This window comes from Dipodomys merriami, unplaced genomic scaffold, assembly GCF_024711535.1.
Source record: "Dipodomys merriami isolate MVZ:Mamm:240054 unplaced genomic scaffold, mDipMer1.0.p SCAF_2, whole genome shotgun sequence".
Taxonomy (NCBI): domain Eukaryota; kingdom Metazoa; phylum Chordata; class Mammalia; order Rodentia; family Heteromyidae; genus Dipodomys; species Dipodomys merriami.
The window spans coordinates 29,455,539-29,475,651 of record NW_027203381.1 but is presented as its reverse complement, the minus strand read 5'-3'; the positions used below and the strand labels follow the sequence as shown (position 1 = coordinate 29,475,651).

General features: G+C 36.0%; 1 protein-coding gene across 2 annotated transcripts in view; it reads left to right on the top strand.

The window, feature by feature from the left end:
• The window catches only part of Galnt1 (polypeptide N-acetylgalactosaminyltransferase 1), an 80,513-nt gene that overhangs the window by 52,490 nt on the left and 7,910 nt on the right, over window positions 1-20,113 (top strand). For both annotated transcript variants that reach the window (XM_070029324.1, XM_070029326.1), the window contains exons 4-9: window positions 3,908-4,074; window positions 6,723-6,930; window positions 9,340-9,510; window positions 11,609-11,726; window positions 14,320-14,500; window positions 15,460-15,599. In XM_070029324.1, coding sequence (XP_069885425.1) covers window positions 3,908-4,074; window positions 6,723-6,930; window positions 9,340-9,510; window positions 11,609-11,726; window positions 14,320-14,500; window positions 15,460-15,599 — 985 coding nt within the window. The remainder of the gene's footprint in view (window positions 1-3,907; window positions 4,075-6,722; window positions 6,931-9,339; window positions 9,511-11,608; window positions 11,727-14,319; window positions 14,501-15,459; window positions 15,600-20,113) is intronic.

The window sequence follows — 20,113 nt, the reverse complement described above, 5'->3', positions numbered from 1 at the left end:
TAATAGCCCAGACTTGGAACTACTAAGGTCCATGAATATTACAATGGAAAAATAAAGCACTATAAATGTTTGCATAATGAAATACTGTTGCAGTGATAAACTGTTGCCTTTGACAATATGAATGTTGTACAAAAAGCTGATGAGTGAAAAAATCCAGACAAAAGAATGTGCTCTGTGTTAGTAATTCTCAAGGTACTTTGAGGAAGGCTACAAGGTCAGGCAGACATTAGGACATTACATATTAAGATGTTCTTTGTCCTTTTGCTCTCAATTCTTCATCTAGTACATAGTGGAGTTTGAAGAAGAGAATTCATATAATAATTTGAATAGAGAAAAGTTTAATATGTCAATATTAACTATGATGGGGCAACTATAAGGGAGTTAAGACATTGTAATAGATAACCTAGAAATGAGAGTACAAGGATGGAAAAACTGGAAGAGTCCTGGCCTACAGCTGGGATTCAGACCTCATCAGAAAAAGTCTGACAGAAAAGTTTGTTGGCTTTCACTGAAAATACTCTGCAGATTGGGTACCAATAGGTAAGAAGTAAGAAATCCACTTGAGTATGCATTTGCACAAAATCAGAGCCAGTGCTTGCAAATAGGAACCTCCTTTCCAGAGTTGAAACAGCCAACCGTAGGATGCTGGAGTGCCTAGGAGGCTTACTGAGAATCTACCTGTTGGTGTGCTACTGGAACTAAATGGAACCTTTTTGAAGGAAGTCTGATTGCAGCTCATTGGATGATAGAAAAGTTTGCTGAATACCTGTGGGTATTCACCATACTCCTGCAGCTGCACCTGTAGGAGGGAAAAAAAACAAATAGATGCACACACAAACCAGAAAGGCAAGTGCCTTCCTCTTGTGATAATCCTCCACTACCCTCTACTGACAGAGCTTATGTATGCATGCATCATGCCAGCTACAAAGGAAAATCACTTTATAGGGGCCTTTTCCATTATTGCAGAAGAAGTAATGAAAAGTTTCAAGCTGAGAGGTAGTAAGTAGGTAATGGACACCCAACATGGTAGTGAGGAGTTACTCCTAATAAGCTATTGTAATATTAGTTTATAAATTGTTAGGTTTTTAAGTCTCGTCTCCTCTTAATGTACATAGTAAATGTCAGTAGTTCAAAGCTGAAGAAAGAAAAGCTTTTGAAGTCCTCAATTTCTGAACATGTAAAGGAATCATAAATCAGACAACTTGAGAACTACTGCTTTATAAACAGTTGGAACTCAGAAAGCTGGGAGTCTTTATGAATTTAACCATTTATTAGGATTTTCCTTTTGTTACCTATTCTAGATCATATTTTTGCTTCTCTTTAATTATTCCATCTGATGCTCTTATAATCTTCCTTTCCATACAATTTTAGAGTTTACTTTTTAGAGTTTAATTTTTTAATATATCCATGAAATAAGTCTAACTTGTTATTTCTGTAAAACCTTCTGTCTCAGATTTTTCTTTTCCTTCTCTGCTTCCTAGCCATGGCCATGGTTAACAGTTACCGGCTGTATACTGCATATGTTCCTGAGTCATATACTGTACCTCATTTTTTTCTTTTTGTTACTTTGGTAAGCCAACAGCTACATAATCACCTTGGCTATTTTAATAATAAGTACAGTTGGGCTGGGAAGGTGGCTCAGTGGTAGAGTGCTTGCCTCACATGCATGAGGCCCTGGGTTCGATTCCTCAGCACCACATAAGCAGAAAAAGCCGGAAGTAATGCTGTGGCTCAAGTGGTAGGGCGCTAACCTTGAGCTGAAGAGCTGAGGGACAGCGCCCAGGCCCAGAGTTCAGGCCCCACGACCAGCAAAAAAATATATATATAATAATAATAATAAGTACAGTTGCTTGGGAAAAGAGATAATGTATGACACAAAATGAGTCAGCTGAATAATATAAGAAATTGTTTGAACTTATATACTGGCTGTTCCTGACTTTAAAGTCTTTTTCTGGTAGGCATACAGGATGCATTCTCCCATAGAAACACTGAATTGTCTTGGCTTGATCATCTATGGTCACCCAAAACATAGCTTTTTACACATGAATAATCATCCACTGTCACAGTTTTAATGGAAAACTTTTCAGAAGTAGTATTAGGAATTTTAAAGAATGTTGTCTTTTTTGCAGCCTAGACAACTGATCTTCTAAGCCCTATCTTTTAGCTCATAACTTTGAAGAGAAGGCTATAAAGGACATCAAACTGTATGGATCTTCTAGTAGATTTGAGATAAACAATGGGTGAGAGTCATGGTTATTCCACTGTGAAGCTATAGGTTTTCTGGATCAGAGATGACTAGATAGTGAGATAATTGCTGAGAAGTAGTAAAGAAGAGGGAGGCTAGGTATGGTGGCATATTCCTAGTAATCCCAGTACCTGGGAGGCTAAGGCAGAAGGATTACTAGTTTGAGACAAGCTCAGACTAGCTACATAGTGGGGTAGAGGAATAATGAAAACTATTTGCTGCTTCTTTTTCCCCTAGGCGAGAGGAGAGTCAAGGGTTGCTGGGAGTCTCTGCTCGTCCTTTTAGACCCTTTGTCATCTTTTTTTTAATTGATTTTTTTTATTGTGAAAATACCATACAGAGGGGTTACATTACATGGGCAAGATAATGAGAACATTTCTTTTTTTTTTTTTTTTTTTGGTCCAGTCGTGGGGCCTGAACTCTGGGCCTGGGTGCTGTCCCTCAGCTCTTCAGCTCAAGGCTAGCGCTCTACCACTTGAGCCACAACGCCACTTCCAGCTTTTTTCTTTTTGCTTATGTGGTGCTGAGGAATCGAACCCAGGGCCTCAGGCATGCAAGGCAAGCGCTCTACCACTGAGCCACCTTCCCAGCCCAATGAGAACATTTCTTATCAAGCATTGTTGCCTCCTCCTTTGTTTCCCCTCCCATCCTTTTAACCTGCCCTTTTTCTTTTGTTCAGTTTCCAGGATGCAACCCTAACATAGCATGCTCAGTAAGTAGGATTCTTACAGGAGTTTCAGAGTTTTTCATCTCCTTTTACTCCACTCCCATTGATAGGTGATAACTGAACAAAAGGTTTGAGACGCTTGGGAGAGCAAGGGGGAAAAGGAAGAGAGGGAAAGCTAGAGCAACTATTCTAATTATGGATAAGAAAGGATTATACACACATTTCATTACATCTCTCCTGATACCGATATCTGATTGCTCATTGCTGTTGCTATTTTCTGGTGCCTATTATACTCTAGCAGAAATCACCCAGCTAATGAAGTTGAAAAACGAGACCATGTTACATAAAAAAATGCTAGGAATATAACATTTACAGTGTTCATTTTGTGTAAATGTATTTCAGGTATATTTGTTCTGACATCTTCATGTTTAGACCTAATCTATGAAAATAAGATGTATATTGGTATTTCATTTACAGAGGTGGCAACAGCAGTTGGGTCATTGGAGGCTGAGCTGTGGAGCCTTCAGTCAGGCTTCCTTGTTGTCTCTGTCTGGCTTCCCATCTATAACATGTGGTTCTAAGTTTCTGCTTTATAAAATAACTAAGAAGATTAAGACTTGGTTTATAATATCATTAAATGCAACTTATCTTCATGGAAGTTACAGTTTTGTTTGGTTTTAAACTTTGTGTTCCTGACCTTTTTTTATACAATTGGATTCTTTAAATGCCTGGAGTTTGGTATTGATAATATATCTCCATTAAAATGAATCAGCCCAAAAACCCTCATAAGGAGGAGCTGCCTAATTTTAAGACTGCAACTTTTAAAATAATTTTAATATCAGTGTATTACTTTAGGTACTGTTTATTAAACATAAAACTTAAAGTGCAAAGGAATGAAAACAAGAGTCTCACCTTTAGAACACTCCATTTCTATTATTCTGTCACCCCTTTTACTGGATATCCATTAATATAAAAGGCATTTGCTTTGTCTCCAGGTGTAAAACAAAGGTCTATCCAGATAATCTTCCTACAACAAGTGTGGTGATTGTTTTCCACAATGAGGCATGGAGCACACTTCTGCGAACTGTTCATAGTGTCATTAACCGTTCACCAAGACACATGATAGAAGAAATTGTTCTTGTAGATGATGCCAGTGAAAGAGGTAAATAGTCATTTTAATGCCAATAATATGCTATCTTTTGACTAATTGCTAATTTTTAATTGCTACCTAATAGTTTTATATAAATTTCTAGTTTATCCTAAAAATATTTATAGTATTTGAACTCATTCACACATAAAGTATACCATTGTGAAACTTATAAAGTGTTTTAGGTGTATAATTTATGTTGTATCTGAATCTTATTTTAAAAAGAAATGATGCTTTAAAAATGCTGGGGCTGGAAGGTGGCTCAGTGGTAGAGGGCTTGCCTTGCATGCCTGAGGCCCTAGGTTCGATTCCTCAGCACCACATAAGCAAAAAGAAAAAAGCTGGAAGTGGCGCTGTGGCTCAAGTGGTAGAGCACTAGCCTTGAGCTGAAGAGCTGAGGGACAGCGCCCAGGCCCAGAGTTCAGGCCCCACAACCAGACCCCAAAAAATAAATAAATATATAAAAATATATAAAATAAAAATTTTATGCAGAATAATTTTTAAAAATTGAAGCATGTAATTTTGTTAGATTTCTCTGTGTAAAGCTTCAGTTGTAGGTTAGTGGAGTCAGCTAGATTCTTCTTATAGCCATATATGAAGAGATTTAGTTCAGTGTATAATAAGTGGTACATTTGACAGCCAAATGGAATCTGGACTGGAGGAGGCTTGCTTAATTTTCTAGATTCTTGAGGTCTCTCTGAGTTCTGATTTCTAAATTTTTGGAATGTCTATAACTAGCTGCATAAAATGATTAAGCAGAGTGAAAAAGAAGTATGTAATATGACTAATCTCAAAATAAGTGTCTGTGACTCCTGCCTAAATGTCTTCTAAGAATCTCAGTTTTTTAACATTCTGTGAAACTCTCTTTTTTGAAAAGATATTAATGAGGTGCATTGGGCCAGCATAATTTATTTCAAATTGTTCTTTGAAATTCACACTGCAGAGTACTATAGAAAAGATTTACTTAGTCTTTCAGTAAAGAAACTTGTTAAAGTTTCTCAGTCATTTCTCAGTCACCTCTCCTCTCCACAGCAGCACATGTGTCCAGTAATCATTAATATAATGTATATAGCTTTTACTGCTTTTTATTCCTTCCTTAACATGCTTTAAAATTGTTGATGGCCTATCAAATTGATGGCTTACCCTCTTTTGTTAGGTTCTTCAAATTAATTTTTTGGCTGTTTTCATTGTATTTGCTGAGTTAGTCAGGTATTAACACTCTTTCCTTCTTGTGCCCATGCTAAATATATGCACTTAAAAGTAAGTCTATAGCCTGTAGTTCATGCTTTATAATCCTGCTTACTCAAGAGACTGAGATCAGAGGATCATGGTTTGAAGCCATCCCAGGCAGTAAAGTCCAAATCTCCAGTTAACCAGTTAAAAAAAAAAAAAAGGAAAAAATCTACAAACAACTAGAATGGAGACATGGCTAAAGTGATATAGTGCCTGCTGTGAGAGAAAAAGCTAAGTAAGAGCAAGCCCTGAGTTCAAGCTCCATCCAGGAATACATACACAGAGTAAGTTTAGTCACATGACATTGATTATTGGGAGTAATTTATGTATTAATAACAATAAAAACTTTATTTTGCCAGACTGCAAATGCAAAGGAAGAATATGATATAGTTCTTCTCTAGGCTTTATATTTTGCCTTCTTAATCTAATGAAAGAAATAATGTGTAATCACATAAGACAACATAATTCGCTGTCAATATGAATGAAAGCTGTTATGAAAAAGGAATACGTCACTTACAAAAAAGAACTGCCAGGTGCTGGTTGCTCACACCAGTAATCCTAGCTACTCAGGAGGCTGACCCTTGGCCAGAAGGTCCATGAGGCTCTTATCTCCAAATAAATACCAAAAAGCTAGAAGTGGAGCTGTGGTTTTAAGTTGTAGAGTCATGTCTTTATATAGAAAATAGTTGGAAAGATACCAGGCCATATCATCATTAGTAGCCTCTGTGCTAATCCAAAAGATCTTTTATCTTTCCTTTGCGGAAGCCCCACTTTTTCTGCTGTTTAAGTAAGATATAAACTGGTAGGATGTTCTTACTTTATGAGCATAAACTTTATCTGACTTCTTAAGGTAGCTCTCCCTTTTGCCTTTTCTCTCTTCTCTCTTTAATTGCCTTTTATTAAAAAATAAATACTTTCCATAGACCCACCTATTTGTTAAGGATCTCTCTTTGACTTTGCAGTTACACTCCAGTATTTCCCTTCTGAACTTAATATCACTGCCTTCTGTTTTTTAAAAAAAAAAATCACCATAATCAAAAGATTATGGTGACCAATATGACAGTTTGTTTCTGCTTCTAAAGAAATCTCACAACTTTGATATATATAACTTTCAATATAACAGTTGTGATATGTTGGTGTATTATTTCTTCTCTCTGTTGAGGTGTGGATTTAGTGCTCTTGAGGAGTTGTGTAATATGTCTGTCCTTCATGATGCTTTCTTACTACCATGTGAGACATAGTAAAGACAGCTCTAGTCTATACTTCTATGAAATAAAAAGGCACCTTTGGAAATCTGTTGGCAGACCTTACTAGGAATGCTCAGTTGAAGAAATGTACATGTTGAAGAAATGTAAACTAAAAATGTTTACATCTGAGTAGTACCAGTTCACTCTTTTCTTTTCATGTTACTGTTCTGTTAATTTTTTTAGACTTTCTGAAAAGACCTCTAGAAAGTTACGTGAAAAAACTCAAAGTGCCAGTTCATGTAATTCGAATGGAACAACGTTCTGGATTGATCAGAGCTAGATTAAAAGGAGCTGCTGTGTCCAAAGGCCAAGTAATCACCTTCTTAGATGCCCATTGTGAATGTACAGCAGGTTGGCTGGAGCCTCTCTTAGCCAGGATCAAACATGACAGGTAATTTTTTGGAGTCTGTAAATTTGTTCTCAGTACTTTTGTCCTAAACTGCATGATGAGTTGTGAAATTCTTTTTTGGTGGTGGTGGTGGTGGTCATGGGCATTGAAACGTGGGCTTTGAATCAGGGCTGTGACCTTCAAATCTCAGCCTCTTGAGTAGTTAGACAGCATCCTGTCCTTTATTTTTAATAAATACAAAAATAACTTCATCCCAAGTTGTCTTTAAAATATTCTGAAGCTTATGCTAAAGAAAATATGAAGACAACCAGATGCTTAAAGTCTGGTAATTTACCAGCTATGCAAATTACCTTGCTGTTGGAGATGGATTGGAAAGCATGTTGTTTGTTAGAATATCTACTAGATGCTATGTTTGCCAAACATAACTGATGGACAATGAACTTCTTGAGGAAGGCAACATAAAACACTTTTCTTTTTGTTCATTTTTTAAATAATAACTTTATTATTAAGGTGTTGAACAGAGGGTTTAAGATACATAATTCAGTTGCTTTTAGTACATGTTTCCTTGGGTTTTACAGATACCACCACTATCTAATTGTACAGCTTTCTTATTTTTACTTTTTTTTTCCTTTGGAGGGGTAGGGGAGAAGATCTTGGTTGGGTATGTAGCCCACACTGGATTCCAACTCATAATCCTCCTGCTTCAGCTTCCTGAGTGCTAGAATTAGAGGCATGTGCCTCTAATTACCTTTTTGGTAGCCTTGAAAACCCGGTACTTTGTTCCTGGTCTCTAAGGCTCTGGGGTCTGGGGAAAGCAGGTAGTATACTCATATCTTCGTTGGAACTCAGCTTCAGGCACAGAAGTACAAGAGTTGAGAGAAGCGCATTGTGTGCTCAAGTGATATGGTAGTATTACTGCAGCGTCCCTTATGGTTGTAGTCTCCCTTGTTATATGTATTACCTATTGCCTGGCTGTCTTAATTATTGTGTTTCAGCGAATAACCTGGTCTCAATCTACTAGACTTATATCAGTTGGATTTCTGCTTGTCATGCAGTTTGAGCTAAAGGCTATCTGAATTAACATTAGCATTTAGAGATTAGAAAGGTAAATTTTTACTAGTGAAGTGACAGCTAGAAGGAGTTGTCTATTGCATCTGTTCTGTTTGTTAGCAAGGGTTACCTATATTTTTTCCCTTTCAAAGATAAATAAGAAAAACCAGCATTAGGCCAAGAAGAAAATCTAGTAGCTTTAGGAAAGAGTACATTGACCTGAAGAATGAAAAAGAATGTAATATCTCTATGAATAATAGATGACTGACTTAGAAAACATTTGCGTGGATGAATATGTAACCTTTAGAAACAGGAACTTAGACCCGTAGAGAGGAAGCAGTGTAGGTGATAATAGTAAAGAGGGAATTAACCAATATCCAATACACAGTTTGGACCATGTGGTTGGTTAGGTATCCTGAATAACTTCAACTGAAAAAATGAAAATGCTGTATAAAAATACAAAAAATAAATGCATCATTGAGTTGGCATAAAAATAGGAAATTTGAATATCTTAAAATGAGAGCAAATGAGTAACCCATAATAAGTTACATGATTTATACTGAACTTTAGGATTCTAAGCCTTATTCTTTTTTTTTTATTATTGTGAAAATACTGCACAGAGGGGTTACAATTACATGGGCAAGATACCGAGTACATTTCTTATCAAGCATTGTAGCCTCCTCCTTTGTTTACCCTTCCCATCTCTTCCCAGTATTAGATGGAAAAGGGGAAATGATTCTACCATACTAATTTGTAAGAAGATACAGAAAAGCGGAAAACAAGCTCCTTACGAGCCAGCATAACTTTTTAACACAAAAATAAGAGAAAAAAAAACCTATGAGGTAGATTATAGCTCAGTTCAACTCATGAAGGGACAAAAAAAAAATGTCACAATACTCAGTCCATCTATTGACACATATACAAACACACACAAAAATATATCATGACCAATTGCTTTGGCTTAAAATTAACAACCCAGTTTATGTAATGTACCCTATTTATTTTAAAGACTATCATTGTATACTTACCAAAGATCTGTAATCACTTTCAATTTCTAGGAAATACTTAATAGACTATTATACATATGAAAATTTATGAGTCCAAGAAAAAAATACCTTAAAGGAAAAAAAAACTTAGCAATCTAACATAGTATAAATGGAAAGTTTTATTAAAAGATTTAGAGCAATATAAGAATGTCCTGAATTGGGCTAAGAGTCTATAGTTCACTGCTAGAGCACATCGGAGGCCCTAGGTTTGATCCCCATAAGTCAGCAGGAATTTTTTTTCACCATTGTTTTTAACATTGTAGAATATTTTTTTTATTTTAGAAACACTTCAGTTTTGTAGTTGTTAAAATAAGAACATTTTGAAAGGTCTTAAAATTTGTTTTTATGTTGTTAGGAGAACCGTGGTATGTCCTATTATTGATGTGATCAGTGATGATACTTTTGAGTACATGGCAGGCTCTGATATGACCTATGGTGGATTCAACTGGAAGCTCAATTTTCGCTGGTATCCTGTTCCCCAAAGAGAAATGGATAGAAGGAAAGGTGACCGGACTCTTCCTGTCAGGTAATTTGCCAAACACGTTCCTTAAAGTATTATCAGCAGAGCATGGTGAAGCTTTAGGAATCATATTAAAATAATTGTGTGCTTTGAGAAACACAAGGAATTGTATACTTTATATGTAGTTATCATATTTCAGTTATTTCAATATTTGAGAAAAGACATTTTTTCCTGTGATAAATTAATAAAATTAGAAATTTTATGTGTTAGGTAACTCTAGTGCATATGGGAAATGATAGCATCTTAATGTATATTTTTTTATTCCTATGGGGACATTATCAAACTTCATCTTAATTGTGTCAGTATGTTGTTAAATATTTACCTAAATCTGGGTCCTTGTACCATAATGTAAAGTTTTTACTCATACTCATACCATATTGATGATTCTTATTTACTGACTAGGAAAACTTGTTTCAAACATTAAAATTACTAGAATTAACACAAAGCATGAAAAAAAATCCATGATTATATTGTTCAGTTTTTCTTTGATCCACAGTTAATCAATACAGTTTTTCTTCTGAAAAGGATAAAAATCTTCTTGCTGTTTAGGACATGGTATGGGGATCTTTGAGTTCTCTGCACCATCCTAGGATTTATCCCAAATATATCCACATGTCACAGAAACAAGCTTTCACTTTCTCCTCTTTGGGCTTCTCAGATCTTATTTCCTATGAATTTATGTCTGGTTCTGGCAAAGTTGATGAGATTTCTCACTATATTCTTTTCTCAAGTATGCAAGGGACTTTTCCCCGTTAGCTGTTACTTCAGTTTTATGTCTAAATTAGTTCTTACACACTTTAAAATTGATGAATTTCTTTGAAATCTATCTGTTCTTCATTCTTTTTTCACACTTTTCTAATGGGAAAAGTATACTTAGAAAAGATTTAACAGGCCAAGAAACCCCTATTCTAAACGATAACTATAGACATTGGCCTTTTGCATCTTACAAGAGTTTACCTTTGGGGCTGGGAAGGTGGCTCAGTGGTAGAGTGCTTGCCTTGCATGCCTGAGGCCCTGGGTTCAATTCCTCAGCACCACATAATCAAAAAGAAAAAAGCCGGAAGTGGCGCTGTGGCTCAAGTGGTAAAGTGATAACCTTGAGCTGAAGAGCTGAGGGACAGCGCCCAGGCCCAGAGTTTAGGCCCCACGACCGGACCCAAAAAAAAAAAAAAAAAAAAGAGTTTACCTTTTTCTCATTCTTCGTCTTCTAAAATCAAAATAATACAAACTATTTTTTTGAAAAAGTGTTTTTACTAGCAAAGCAAATACTACTGCTACCATAAGCAGAGTGTGGGAAGAAGGTTTGCAGGGGTGATCACTTCATCTTAAAATACAAATCTTTATAGTGTCCTTGGATCCTAGAACTTAATGATTTTTCTCCTAGCCATAAGTCCATTTTTTTCTGTTCTCATCCTTCATGGAAATCAAAGAATTAACTGATAGTCATTTATTTAAGTCCTTTATTATCATTTCTCTGTTTACTTCTGCCTATTCCCTCCTCCACCCTACCTGTTGAATACCTAAGCTTTTTCAAAAAACCTTCTATAGTTTACTGATTTTATTCTATGCTTTATCTCTTGCATTCCCTAAAAGTTTCTATTAGGCTTAGGAAAGAGCGTCATTGTTTTCATCATTTTAATCTTATGTCTCTGCAGCATTTACTACCTTATAAACCTGGCATTTTGACCCTAACCTGAGTCTTGTTGGTTAGAATAGTCAACTATCTTTGTATTTGGTAGGAACTATGGATCACAATCAAATGGAAAGGATTATAAGACATAGCTTCAGTTAAAGGAGCTAAATCACTTAGGACCAAAAACACAGAAAAGTGCTTAAGACAGAAATGTCAGGTGGAAGATGTCTGGTGACAGTAGCATTCAGCATGAATATGATTGGATGAAACGTGAAACCGAAAACCCTTTGGAGCCTATAAACATTTCTGGAAAGTGTGACAATAAGCATTATTTTATAAATAATACTTCAATACTTTTTTAAAGGAAAAGAACTATTTTGACTCACACAACTGTAATACTAAAAATCAAAAGCTGCTAATAAATTTAAAATCTTTAAAAATTAATGGTATAGTATTATGATTGAATTTCAGAACACCTACAATGGCAGGAGGCCTTTTTTCAATAGACAGAGATTACTTTCAGGAAATTGGAACATATGATGCTGGAATGGATATTTGGGGAGGAGAAAACCTAGAAATTTCCTTTAGGGTAAGTTCCCCTTGGAAACAGTTTTGTTTAACCTCATACTTAACCTCAAATATAGATATGCATTGATTATACATGTTATCTCTAAATAAAAAAATGAAAATGAGTTTAACCTGACTCCAGAGCCATGGGCCTATAAAAAGTTTAGTGACACTATTAAGGATTAATTTTAAACTGTTTAAACACATAATCCAATTTTAATAGTCCAGCTATTTTAAAAAAACCAACAAAAGCAATAAGTTAATTTATATACGTTACTTTAGTGTACCTGATTGCCAAAAGCATATGCTTTTTTAAAAATAAGTTTTTTATTGTGAAAATACTGTAGAGAGGGGTTACAGTTACATAACCAAAGTAATGAGTACATTTCTTATCAAGCATTGTTGCCTCCTTCTTTGAAAGCATATGCTTTTCATCTGGTATAAAAATTGTTCCCTTAAAAAAAAAATCCAGTCAACTTTATTGGATGTATAATACACACACACACATACACACACACACACACACCACCACCACCACCACCACCACCACCACCACCACCACCATCACCACCCCCACCCCCACCACCCCCATACAAGGGCTTTTGAGCTTTTTTGCTCAAAGTTAGTGCACTACCACATGAGCCATAGTTCCACTACCAGTTTTTTGGTGTTTAATTGGAAATAAGAGTCCTATAGACTTTCGTCCTTGGACTGGCTTCAAACTGGCTTGAAACTCAGACCGCAGCCTCTTGAGTACCTGTGATTACAAGTATGAGTCATCAGCACTCAACTATTACTGTATATTATTTATTTATTTATTTATTTATTTATTTATTTATTTATTTATTTATTTATTTTGTTAGTCATGGGGCTTGAACTCTGGGCCTGAGTGGTGTCCCTCAGCTCTTTAGCTCAAGGGTAGTGCTCTACCACTTGAGCCACAGTGCCACTTCTGATTTTCTGGTGGTTTATTGGAAATGAGTTTCATAGCTTTTCCTGCCCGGGCTGGCTTTGAACTGCGATCCTCAGATCTCAGCCTCCTGAGTAGCTACGATTAGAGGCATGAGCAACCGGCACCCTGCTTACTGTATATTTTTTAAATCAACTTCTGACACATAACTATAATAGAAACCACATTGAAGTGCATTATAATTGAACCCAATCAATCATTCTTTTTGTTAAAGTTAAGGGATCCACCTTAGGTTCTGTCCAGGAACAACATTTTATGGTCCTGGGAAACTTTAAAAGTGAATATTTTGTGAAATCAAAATGTACTTTTTACTTATAAATTTTACATTCTTAAAAAGTAAATTTTATTGGTACTATTAATGTATTGTACAGAGGGACTACCATTTCATAAGGCAAGTAATGAGTACATTTCTTTTCTGGACACTGTCACCCCTTTCTTTTACTTTCCCCCAAAATGTAATTTTTTTTTGTGGGAGCCACCAGTTGATGGGGTTTGAACTCAGGACCTAGGCATTGTCCCTGAGCTCTTCTTGCTCAAGGCTAGTGCTCTGTGGCTCACTTGCTACAGCTCTACTTCTGGCTTTTTTGTGATTAATTGGAAATAAGAATCTCGCTTTGAACCTTGATTTTCAGTTCTCAGCCTTCTAAATAGCTGTGATTATAGACATGCGGCATTGGTGCCTGGCCATAACAATTTTTTTTTAATTATAAGTAGTTAAAAAAAATTTTAGTTACAGAAGAAAATATATTTTGAAAGGAGAAAGGCTACATTGACTTAAGGTCATAAGTTCTTATTTGATCTTTCACTTTTTTTCTTTTTTTGTCTTTTGGTTTTAATTTCATTAAGTAGCTGTACAAAGAGGTTACAATTCCATAAGTCATTTTATGAGTACAGTGCATCTTGATCAAAGTCACCCCTTGATTTCTGTCACTTCTTTTTTATTTTTATTCTAACACAAAGAACAAAATAATTCTATCACTATTTCACTTAGAACTCATGATGGATCTGGTTTAGATCCCTAAGGTTTATTTAATGTACAAGTAGTGACAAAGGTTTAAATAGGAGGGAACTGAAAAGAATCTGACTGAATTCTCAGTTAACTTGTACTTCTTTTAAAACCACAAACTACATTAGTAACTATATTATAAATACAGCATTTCTTAAACATTTCAATAGTGTATTCTTGTTAATAATAGCTGTTTATAATTTACCAGATTGAATATGTGATACTCTTATGAGTCATAAAATTTAGAAAAAGTCTGTTCTACATCTCACTTCTTTGATATCTTTAGCTTTCAGCCTATCTTTTCTGTTTTTTAATCTTTTCATTTGGTTTGATCAAATTCAAAAATTAGAGAAACATTTGGTACTAAGGAAGTACTGGCTTTTTAACCAAAAGTAAGAGCTCTACTTTAGGCACTACTTTCTATGAAATTTCAACTATGAAATTCAGTAGATGTGAACAATTTTTTTTTAATGTCAATGTTCAGCATGGTCTTTGCTGTGTTTTTAGATTTGAGAATGAGGCGATTTGAAAGGTTTTTACCAGTAGCTACAGATTTTCCATAAAAGCCAAACTCCTATTCAAATGAAAAGACCAAGATGAATTTTTCTTGGTTACTGAGCAGTGTCTTGCTGTTTTCAGATTTGGCAGTGTGGAGGAACTTTGGAAATAGTTACATGCTCACATGTTGGGCATGTGTTTCGGAAAGCTACACCTTACACATTTCCAGGTGGGACTGGGCAGATTATCAATAAAAATAATAGACGACTTGCAGAAGTGTGGATGGATGAATTCAAGAATTTCTTCTATATAATTTCTCCAGGTTAGTTTATTTTGCAGTGGAAGTATAAGACTGTACCTTTCTTGTTCTTGGTTCTAATGTATTCTGAGGAGAAGCAGTGTGGACGCAAAGCTTTGGAAGACCATTGTAAAGAATATTGAAACCATAATAGCAAAGTGCTTGGCAGAATTCACAATAATATATTATTAGTATAATATGCAATTACCTATCCCAGGTGTTTAACAACATGCTATTTTTTAGATTCAATTGTAGCATTTCACATTTATGTCTGTGGTTTCATCTTCCTAATTTTCAGTCATTTTCCTGGCTTGCATGGCCTTTTCTGGGTATTTAACTTTTTTATCCAACATAAGAAAACCACTGCTGTACAGCAGGTCATGAACATTCTCGTAACTGGGGCCTTGATGCCATCATACAAGGCCTTTATCTAACCATCAAGCATTACAGGACCAGAGTTTTAGAACGTGTTTCAAGAGACTTCTCTCCAAGAACCTTCCTCAACTATTTAGTGTTTGAAGGGTACCATTGTTTCATCAGGAAGAAATCTGCCTAGCATTGTTACTTTTCTGTCCTTATCTTTCACAATTCTTTTACTACAAGACTATACTGTGGCAGTGGGCATGATTCAATAATATAGAAGGGAGAACTGATTGGAAACAGTTGTACTGTTTAATAGCTCTTGATTCTTTGTTTTTACCTTAACGTGCATTAAAGCTTTCTGATCCCATATAGCAGACATTTGTATATAAGTTTATTAGTTGGTGCTTTAACTTAGATTTTATTTTTTTAAATAAAACATGTTAATGTCTTCCTTGTAAGATATTTTGTAAGATACATTTATGTCTGCAAGATGAATTTATATTAGTCACATATCACCCAAATGATAACAACATTACCATTCAGCTGCTAGAACCAACATAAGTAGATGTGAGTTGTCTAATAAACTCTAATAATTCATAGTTTATTATTTCTTTCAACAGGTGTTACAAAAGTAGATTATGGAGATATATCATCAAGAGTTGGTCTAAGACACAAACTACAATGCAAACCTTTCTCTTGGTACCTAGAGAATATTTACCCTGATTCGCAAATTCCACGTCACTATTTCTCACTGGGAGAGGTAAAAATATATGTGTATATACTTTTATTTTTAATTAAAAAGTGGAAGTTAACCTTTCAAGTTCTTACAACACTTAAGTATCTTTGTTTTAAAATTACATAACCTCAAGTGTGAGAAAGTTCTTAGCAGTGAGAGTCTGCTGCAGACTCCTTTTGAATTTTTGTTTTATTTTATTGAAGTAAGAATGCTCTACATGTTATCTTTTAGACCTTGTCCAAGAGGTTAAATTCTTTTTATGTCCTTAGATGTGTTACTTTAACAAAATGTCATTTCCTTGTGATCATGTACTCCTAATTCTACTGTCCCTTCTTTTTTTAGCCTGTGTCAAAGCTTGGGAAATTTTAAAGTCAAGATAAATTGTAAAGAATTAGCAAATGCCAGGCACCAGTGGCTCACACCTGTAATCCTAACTACTCAGGAGGCTGAGATCTGAGGATCATGGTTCAAAGCCAGCTGGGGTAGCAAAGGCTGTGAAACTCTTTATCTCCAATAAACCACCAGAAAACCAGAAGTGACACTGTGGCTCAAATGGTAGAGTACTAGCCTTGAGCTGAAGAGCTGAAGGACAGCACACAGGCCCAGAGTTAAAGCCCCACAACTGACCAAAAAAAAAAAAAAAAAAAAAAACAAGGAAAGAAAGACCATCTATAATAAATTGTATTTTTGGCACATGTTTTTTTTTCCTTTGAGAGTTTCAATTTTTTGTTTTGGACAAGGAAATTGGAAAGAATATTGTAAACATGTTTGTTTCTAGTGATGCCTTTTGTTACTTTTATTAATTCTTATTAATTCTTAGGATTGGTTAATAAAAATTAGCAATTTAGCCAGGCACTGGTGGTTCACACCTGTAATCCAACGTACTTAGGAAGCTGAGATCTGAGGATCACGGGTCAAAGCCAGCTCTGACAGGAAAGCCCGTGAAACTCTTGTCTCCAGTAAACCACCAGAAAACCAGAAGTGGTGCTGTGGCTCAAGTGGTGAAGAGTGCTATCCTTGAGCTGAAAAGCTGAGGGATAGCGCTCAGGCCCAGAGTTCAAGCCCCACAACTGACCAAAGAGAAAAAAAATTTAGCAACTTAGTTACTAAGTATTTTAGAATGGATTTAAATGAAATAAGCCATAGACAAAGTATATATATATAGATATATAGATATATAGATATATATATTTATATTTATATATATATAATTCTACTTATGTCAATTATATAAAGTTGTCAAATTTATAGAAACAGAAAGTAGAATAGTGGCTACCAGAGACAGGAGGGAGGTAGGAAAGATGATTTATTTAATAAGTATTTAAAACTTTGAGCTTGCAAGATAGAAGAGTTCTATGGATGCATTTCACATCTGTGTGACTTTATATTAATACTGCTAAACTGTATAGTTGGAAACAGTTAATATAGTAAATTTTTCTTATCTGTGAAAGAAAGAGCCAGTGTCATATGTAAATATCTGGGAGAAGAGATCCAAAGCACTGTGGGGAGGATATTGATTGGGGGATGGATGAAAGCAATTCATTCTTTGGAATAGAATGAAGAGTAGAAGGGATAGGACAAGTGTAAGTAAATGTATCTTTTCTTTTCCAAAGACTTGATTCTACTGGTGAATTTAAGACTGAGAGAGAAGGAAGTGTTGGCACTTGGAGTCTGGAGAAAAATATGAAACAGAACTTTATACAACTACTTAAAGATAATAAAAATATAATGTAATAAAAGTATAGGATGTAAAAGAGCAAATAGATCAGAGGGGAGCCAAATGGTGGTAAATTAAAACTGTTCAACCTGGTTGTATTTTCTCTACTGACAGGCAGGCACAACCTCTCCAGTTTCCCATTACTGAGGCTATTCCAGGGTTGCCTTCAGCTCCCTAACCTCTGAACTTTGTTGTCACTTAAGAAATTCAGCCTCACACAAAGCGAGGGTTATGTTGTGTTTCTCGAGCCTCCACGTGATCCTCACTGACTTCTCAGTAGTGAATGTTTCCATTGCTATAGCTCTTTCCAGTGAATAAAGGCCCAGAATGGAGGATGTGCTGTGGTAAGATTCAGAGTAATCACTCCTGTAACATGATGTAGAATAGGAAATGAGTTGGTTTTTATTTTTCCTTCTAACTGACCCAGTTTTGAACAATGCCTAGGCACTATTAGTTGGATCAGAATGTAGGCATATTACAAAGAGACACTTGTCTAACCCTTCATAGATAATTGTCAAGACAAGCTGGCCTCTTACCTATCTCCTGCCAGCTGGCTTTCTGGTGAGTCACAGATTTTACCATCTGTGGCCTTCTTGGTTAACTCAGCTTTGTGGACCCGTAATTTAATACCAAATCACATCATCTTGTTGAAAAGTCTGGTTTCTAGGGCACAGTTTTTAGCAAGCATCCATGGCATTGCAGCTGGGGATTTTATTCTTAAGATCAATTGATCATAGCTTCATTCATGTGAGCCTTCCTTTGCCAGTGTCTAGAAATTAGCCTTCCAGAGAAGGCAGTGCTTCAAGGACCCAGGAAAACCTGAATTCATAGAATTTAGAGCAGAAAGGGAAACTGGGAAATAGAAATACGACTAGACTAATAATCACAGTTTAGAGTATGTGTATTCAACCAAGCCTAATATCCTTAACTTTTGTAGGACTTGGACCAAATGCATGTATTTGGTTATAATACCTAATAGTTAATTCAGGAATTAGATATTGCAAATAACCACAAAAAGCAAACAGTCCAGATCATTTGTTGCCAAATTAGCCATGCTCATGGATTGACCAATCACTTCCCCAAGCAGATATTATAATTCTAACATTTTTATTTGGTACATACTTTATTTTAGGAACCAATCTGAATATGTCACCAATATGAACTCATTCTGACCTTTAACACTGTAGGATAGACATCATTATCTACATTTTATACATAAGTAAATTAAGACAGACATAGATTTAAACAGCATAGCTAAGGTAACAACCACAAAACAGAAGAAATAAATGTTGAACACGGGCATCTGGTTGAAAGCTTGTGCTTTTTTTTTTTTTTGTCAGTTGTGGGCCTTTAACTCTGGGTCTGGGTGCTGTCCTTCAGTTCTTCAGCTCAAGGCTAGTGCTTTACACTTGAGCACAGCGCCATTTCTGGTTTTCTGGTGGTTTATTGGAGATAAGAGTTTCATGGACTTTCCTGCCTGGGCTGGCTTTGAACCATGATCCTCAGATCTCAGCCTCCTGAGTAGCTAGGATTACAGGCATGAGCCACCAGTGCCCAGCTAAGCTTGTGCTCTTTTTAATACAAATAATATGGTCTTTCTCAACTTTAATTAGTATTTTCTTTGTAGACAAGAATAAATAAGTGAATCTAGATTACCTAATACTAGATTCAGTACTATATTCACATAACTCTTACATTGTCAAACCTAATGCAGGTAACCGGGAATCTGGTACCCTGAGGACACTTGGAAAAGCTAACAAACTAAAGCTCTAACTTCTACAGCAGAAATCAGTGCTTTCACAAGTATTTTCACAAGTGTAGTAGTCATAATATCTAAGTTCATCCTTCAAAAGTGGTATCTAATTTCGTCCTTCAGAGTGAAATTGAAGTTACTGGCTATGTGGATAAGGAAAGAAAACAAGTATTGGGTGCCTTCTGTGTGTTAGCCGCTGCCGAGGCCCCTGATTTTTGTTGTTGTTGTTGTTATTGTTGGTTTGTTTGTTTTTTTGGTCGTGGGGGCACTGTCCTTCAAGGCTAGCACCCTACCACTTGAGCCACAGTGCCACTTCTGGCTTTTTTCTGCTTATGTGGTGCTGAGGAATCAAACTGAGGGCCTCCTGGATGCAAGTCAAGCATGCTACCACTGAGCCAGTATTATCTCACTTAGAACTCTGTTTGTGTTTTTTTTTTTTTATTACTATTTTTTTACTGAAGAGATATTGGAAGGTGATGATCCCCAAAGATACTTGATTAGGCAAGACACAGGAGGAAAAGAGTAAACTTTGTGACAAAACGTTTTTAAAATACTAGGTTTTTATGTCTTTATATATTCCTGTACCACTATTCCCTATCCCTCCCAAGAATGACAGTATTAGAAAACTGTCTGAAGTCCTTCAGTAAATAAACCCATGTAAAATTGGTTTAATACTGTGTTTTCAAAACACATTTGCTTACCAAGCCTCTCTTTTAGTACATATGTTAACATCTCGCATGATGTTGTTCTTTAGATCAGGGTTTTGTTGTTTTTTTTTTGGGGGGGTGGTCCAGTCGTGGGGTCTGAACTCTGGGCCTGGGCACTGTCCCTCAGCTCTTCAGCTCAAGGCTAGCGCTCTACCACTTGAGCCACAGCGCCACTTCCGGCTTTTTTCTCTTTGCTTATGTGGTGCTGAAGAATCGAACCCAGCGCCTCAGGCATGCAAGGCAAGCGCTATACTACTGAGCCACCTTCCCAGCCCCTAGATCAGGGTTTTGGGAGTCACTCTCTTGGAGTCAGTAACCACCTTAAAGTCTCCTAGTTAGTAATGGAATAGTTAGGATGAGA